Source organism: Erythranthe guttata, chromosome 7, assembly GCF_056151865.1.
Source record: "Erythranthe guttata isolate IM_541 chromosome 7, IM_541, whole genome shotgun sequence".
Lineage (NCBI taxonomy): Eukaryota > Viridiplantae > Streptophyta > Magnoliopsida > Lamiales > Phrymaceae > Erythranthe > Erythranthe guttata.
Window position 1 is genome coordinate 14,060,429 of NC_142539.1, and position 6,847 is coordinate 14,067,275.

At 35.3% G+C, this 6,847-nt stretch overlaps 1 protein-coding gene across 1 annotated transcript; it reads left to right on the forward strand.

Annotated features, from left to right (window-relative positions):
* Positions 1-3,067: 3,067 nt before the first annotated feature.
* On the forward strand, positions 3,068-3,553 carry LOC148769770 (putative pentatricopeptide repeat-containing protein At1g12700, mitochondrial). Its single transcript, XM_088820342.1, has one exon. It carries the CDS (start codon positions 3,068-3,070, stop codon positions 3,551-3,553), a length of 486 nt encoding a protein of 161 aa, XP_088676468.1.
* Positions 3,554-6,847: the final 3,294 nt, after the last annotated feature.

Here is a 6,847-nt window from a genome sequence, read left to right on the forward strand (position 1 = left end):
CATTAAACCTCACTAATTATTCATCAAAGCAAGCTTAAGAACAAATACCCCTTTTTACCTTTCATTTAATGGACTTATTACCACATCTAGGTAATAATCCATTCCAATCAATTTCTCACAACCATTAAACACATCCAACAGTAATTAAAGTACCAAAATACTAAAATTCATCACTTATTACTATTAAATCAAGAACATAAACATTAAAGCACAAAACATGTTAAATGGTATGCAAATTGTCCTAATTTCGAAATATTAGCAAACTAATTCCAAAAATTCTCAAATTAAATCCTAGAACTCCTAACTGACTAAATTTCCAGATTCTGAAGTTATTTTAAAATTTTACAAAGTTTCGAATTTTCTTGAAATAAAACTAGGAAAATCCTTTTTCTCAATTTAAAAATCCAAAACTCTAATATACTCTAATTAATTTAAAAACTTGTTAAATAGAACTTTTTCCTAATTAATATTTGCTGAAAAACAGATCCAAACTTTAAAATGAGAGATTTTTCAGAATTTGCAGTTTTGACCCAAAAGTTTCGAAATTTACACATGCAACCACACTAGAAGTTCAAAATCAACTTTTTCATGAAAACCCCTAACAAATCTGAAATTCCACTTTACTAGATGCAGAAAATGAAGTTGAAAAGTCACTTTATGCAGAAATTTCGGAAATTACATATTTTACCCCAAAATCTCTAGATCTACACATGCAAGCCTACTAAAGTTTCCAAATCAACTTTTTCTTACAAAAATTCTTTAAATCCGAAATTTTAGTTCAATAAATGCTGGAAAACAGTTTTGAAAACATTTTTCGGACAGACTTTACAAAATTTACAGATTTGGCCCAAACTTTCAAAGATCTACACATGCAACCACAAAAAGTTGAAAAAATCTCATTTTCTTGAAAAAAAAAAAAAAAAAAAAAAAAAAAACCCTTTTTGAAATCTGAACTTTTTAAGGCTTTTGGCCAATAAAAGTTGTATCTAACCACTATCAACATAGATGATGCATGCAAGAACAAGAATTTAACAAGAAACACTCATTGTCCAATTTTCTTCAAAAACCCCTAAATTTTCGAAATCACTCCCAATCTTTTAGAAAATTTTGAAAATCCTTTTAATACTATTGATGCCATTTAATTGCAGCAAGAAATCGGAATTTCTTACCTTAAGAAGCCGAAAGAAAAGATGAAGGAAAAAGTGAAGGAAATGCTTCAAAGGTTGATGCCAAGCTCTTGCCAAACTATTCGATGGTGAAGGAGATGGAGTGGATTTTCTAGTGAGATGTGTATTTTTTTCTTTCTCGGTGAATGATGCTGAAGGCTAATCAAAGTACATGGTTAAATAGGAGACTTGGAAAATGATTTTTCATTTTATTTGAAAAACAAGAGGTGAGGTGGAAGAAGATGAAGAATGGAGGTGGTGGTGAGGTCTCGGTGGAATGGGGGAGAGGAAGACAAGTAATGGGGTGATGTGTTGCAAGAAGGAATTAGAAGAGTGTATTTTCATATCTTGAGTGTGGATTAAGGAAATGATCACAAGATGACAAGTGTTAAGTCATGCAAAAATCCTACTAATTTTATTTATTTAAATTAAATCCACTTGCATAACACACACACACATTTCGGATAACACACACACATAAATAAATATATCATATATATGTAAATATACTATAACATACAATGCAAGTATTAGTATATATGTATGTATATGTATGCATGCACATATGCACATGTATGTATGTACGTATATATATATGTATATATATATATTCCACATAATTTTCAAATAATTTATCAAATAAATAACATACGCGATTATTCACATAAACCACGTAAATCACGAAATTCCATAGTATTTCAATTTAATAAATCACACATATAATAGCGCACGTAATTATTCACGTAAGTAACATAATTAAATTCACATAATTATCACGTAATAATATTTCCTAAGGGTTCTCGAGTTAGAAATATTAGTCTCGGGTTTTAGGATTTTCGGGTTTTGGAAAGGTGGGGTGTTACAGATTAACTATATTCCTATGTTAATACCACAAAGGCTCTTCTACCACGGTTCTAATTATTAACCCGATCTTCCGATTCATGCGATTAACAATAACATAAAAGCACATAAGTTGATCAAGTTCATGCACTTAATAAAACAAGTAGAAGAAATAATCCGGAATTAATACTTGCATAAAATCATAGAATTGGGTTCATAAATCCCACATAGGGTTCCAAATAAAATCCTAGAAACAAGTAATTTAGCTACTCATGATTAAAGCAAAAACGCAAATAAAATAAATCATAGACGATAAATCTTTGCTTGGAGTCTTCGAATTCTTCGTCTTCGTTATTGCTTTGTTGCTCTTGAAATTGCATAAAAAGATCCCTAATTGTGTGCTTGGATTGGTCTTATATAGGGTGAAGAACTTGGGGAAGAAGGCAGTTTCCTTGTGCAATTAAAATCCCTTTACTGCGCAACTTCGGGGTATGGGACGGGGGTCCCATAATTTGCACTAAAACTGGGACGGGGGTCCGAGCCTTGTTTCTTCAGAATGTTGATATTTTCACTTTTGACCCATATTTTCGCCAAAATTGCAGTTTTGACCCCATACTTTTCCAATTCTTCAATTTGTACCTAAAATACAATAAATCAACTTTTTAAGCACCAATTATCATTAAAACACACCAAAAGCTCAAATAAAAAGATACGATAAAGTGTAAAAATATACACTTAACAGTCTCCAGTCTCCACGTCCTCTCCTTTCCCGTTTCGACTGCGGGGGTGTATTAGCGTATCTATCTATTATTATTCTTATTCCTATTATTATTCTTATTTATTAGGTTACCTTGTATATTAGGTTACCTTGTGTAGTAGGTTAGGGTTTCCTACATGTAACTATATATATGACTAATATACGTAAGAGATTCATTCTCTCTTTTCTCCAAATATATTTCTCCTATATCTTCTTTCACAAACATAGGCCCTTTTCAACTGTGCGCAGAACATATTTCACTCGTATAAATAAATTAGATGATACTGTTTCCTTTTTTCGTGAAATGGTAACGAAGCAGCCACATTATTCTGCCGTTGAATTCAACGAGCTATTGCATGATATTTCCAGTATGAAACAATACAATGTTGCCCTTCAACTGTTCGACGAAACGCGTCAATGGGGTGCCCCTGTAAATCGGTACACGTTGAGCATCTTACTTAATTGCTGCTGCCTTCTGAAACGTGTAGACCTCGGTTTCGCTATCTTCGGCAGCTTCTTTAAACATGGCTACGAACCGAATGTTACGACATTCACCACCCTCTTACAAGGGCTCTTCTTAGATGGTAAAGTGGCCGATGGTAAAGAAGGGTTTGTAGACGAGGCAAAGGATTTGCTTATAAAAATGGAGACGAGTGGTTGTGCACCGCATAGCATGACATACAACATTATTATTCATTGCTTGCTGAAGAAGAAAGATGTTTACAAGGCGATGCCATTCTTAGAAGACATGCACAAAAGGGGATTCTCGGCTGATGCATCAACTTATTGATGTTAATTAATCACATGCAAGGATCGGACAAAGACGATATTCTTCTGGAAATGATTAAGAAAGTTGTGCCAAAATTGTAAATTGTGTATTCGACCGTCTGGAATTTTATTAAGGTTTTGCTATGTCTAAAATGACTTGTTACTTTTTTTTAATTATCATCCCATTCCCATCAAATAAGAGAAATTAGAAAAGAAAAAAAAATATCATGCTCGGATGCATGTACCAGCATAACATGTTTGCTTCAATTATGATGTTTTATCAAATATATGAAGGTTCTCGTGTATCCGACTAACTACTGAATTGAGTGTTCAAATTCAATATTTTTAGTCATTTTCATCAATTTTCCGTCACTAATAACGGAATCAAACATGTGCCCAACTGATATGCCTAATTAGGCCAACCCAATGGACTTACAAATTATTTACCTACTGGGCCACAAGCCCAATATTGAAGACCAATATCACTGAGGCCCAATCACCTTCAAATAAGGTTTGGGCCCAACGATCTCATCTAAGGTATAAGTAACGATATAATTCAATTGCTAAAAGGGTATGCTCTATTATCTAAATAATACGAGGAGTCATATTCTCTCAATTATTTCCACTATCCGCACATCTGACTTGAACGTCGGAGGGGTTTCCGCCGGATCAACCCCCGGCGTAGTTCACGTGTTCTATGATCGCAGGTATCTCAAGGTCATCAAGCTCGTGAGCCAGCGATCCACTCTGCTCTTCCAGTTCATTTTCTACACTACCCCAGGTGATCTAAGTATTTAGCATCATCATTTTGGCGCCGTCTGTGGGAAGGCAGACATAATCACGTAGCGCGCACGATGGCCTTGAGACATTTGCCCACGGGGAGTGTGACACTGCTGACGACCTCCCACCTCGTGGAGGCCTGGCTTGCCACTTCCTCCTCCTCGTGCTCGGGATCCACCACGAGACCTTCATCGGATCTCCCACTAGATCCTCAACAAGATTCACTTCTTCCCGTCCCTCGATTGGTTCAGACAACCGACGAGGCCCTTCAATGCTAGCATGGGTTATAGACTCCCTGGGGGCTTACCTCTGCCCCCCAAAATATTTCGTTCGCCAAGGGTTATCGACTCCCTAGGGGTTTACCGTTCCCCATAAACATTTCGCTCGCCAAGGGTTATCGACTCCCTGGGGGTTTACAATGCCCCCAAAATATTTCGTTCACCAAGGGTACGTGATCGCCTCATCATAAGTTGGGGGTTATCCCACCCCAAGGTTAGGCATCTCATCCCAAGGGTACGTGATCGCCTCATTCTATGTTGAGGGTTATCTCAACCCAAGGTTAGGCATCTCATCCCAAGGCACTGCCACTCTTAGAGGAAATCCACAAAAGGGGATTTTCGGCCGACGCATCTACTTTATCCATGTTAATTAGTTACCTGCAAGAATCTGAGGAAGATAATAATCTGATGGAAATTATTAAGAAAGTTGTACCAAAAATATAAAATTATCGATTCGAGCTTTTGAAATTAAGTAAGGTTTCGCTATGTCTTAAATGACTTGTCATCTTTTCCTCTTTTTTCCGTTCTCCTTATATTTCTTGTTCATGTCTTCTCTCTTTCTTGAAAGTAGAAAAAAAATCTATCATGCTCGGATGTACGTACCAGCATAATTTGCTTCAATTCCAACGTTTTATCATATAAATGAAGGTTCCCGTGTATCCGACTAACATGATACCGAATTGAATGTTCAGTATCATGTTTATGAAAGGAGCTACGGTGTACACTTGGAACATCTGCATTTTGCAGTCGTGTTAACATGGCAAAACAATCTTTGACCCTCGTTGGGAACGTTTTCATTTATAAAAATTGTAAACTAGTCATTCAATAAGAAAAAAGGGTAAATAGCACTTAACCCCTTGTTCTTACAAGATTTTGCAGATTATCTCCTTGTGCTTGTAATACAGCACATAATCCCCTTGTGATTGATGGGGTAGTGTCAATTAGTTTTTCGGTCAAACTTAACCTTGCGGTCAAACTTTAAGGGTGTCGTCAACTGCAAAAAATAAAGGGAAAATGTAAGTGACGCAGAATGGAAGCATAATAAAGAACAGAGCACAAACTCTCGAATCCACCAAAAAATTAAGAGAATCTTATAAATGTTATTGATAATAAACGATGCTGAAAAGTCTTATAGCAACTATTTATACTAATCAAAGTTGAAAATCCTAATCAAACAGAAAAATTACGAACAAATGCAAAAAAGATGTAACTCCTAAATCAAATAGAATACTGCAAATTGGAAATAACCCAATTCACGGATTTCAAATCCAAATTTTCTAGGATTAATTATGAATTATTTGAAACTTTCCTAGAACAACAAAAACGTCATTTTGAGGGCCTAAACAACATCGAAACGCCAAAATCCATCGTCGTTCCGCCTCGTCATTCCGGTTCAGAGTAGCTTGGGCCTGCACAATTCTATTTCTACCTTCATCGCCTCTTCATCAATAAGCACGAGGGCGTTATCTGCAAAAATGTAGTATTTGACGTTTGACACGCGCAATTAATTTTGATGGAAAAACTAACGAACGCTACCCCTATCTACCATAGTGGGTTATGTGTTGATATTACGAGTACAAGGGGGCCATTCAAAACTGTAGGGTAAAAATAGGACGGGTCAGATCAAAATTAGCATTATAGAAATTAGAAAATCAATTCTAGTTTTTTTTCTAGAAATATTTGAAAAATCCGAAATTAAAATATCATAAATAAAATGAAATGTTGTTCTCTAATTGTTTTTTTTAAATCAAAATGGGCAGAATTCAGAAAATCTTTTCAAACTTTTTTTATAAAGAAATTATATTTCATTGAAAGCAGACTAAAAATCCCTTAATTACATTGTTTAGCATAACTCTTACAACGAAAAGTAGGAGAATAAAATTTTGCTACTAAGGGCATCTCCAATGGAGTAAGCAAACTCCATTTGTCTTCAAAATATATAAATTGTGGAAGAAAAATCAACACGAATAAGAAATTTAGTGGGGCTCTAAATTTTCAGATTTTTGTAAAATCTCCGAACTTGTTTGGAGACTGTATTTCATGGGACATTGTTTAGAGACTCAAAATTGTAGAGCCCTTCATTGTGGGATTTTATTTTTTAGAGACTCTAAGATTCCACCGGGTCTCCATATGGATTTTCAAAATCAGAATTTAGAGACCCGATTTACTTATTCCATTGGAGATGCCCTAAATACTCTACTAAAATCAGTATTGTCACGTACAATGCTTTGATGGATGGGTACATTTTGCAAGGGAAA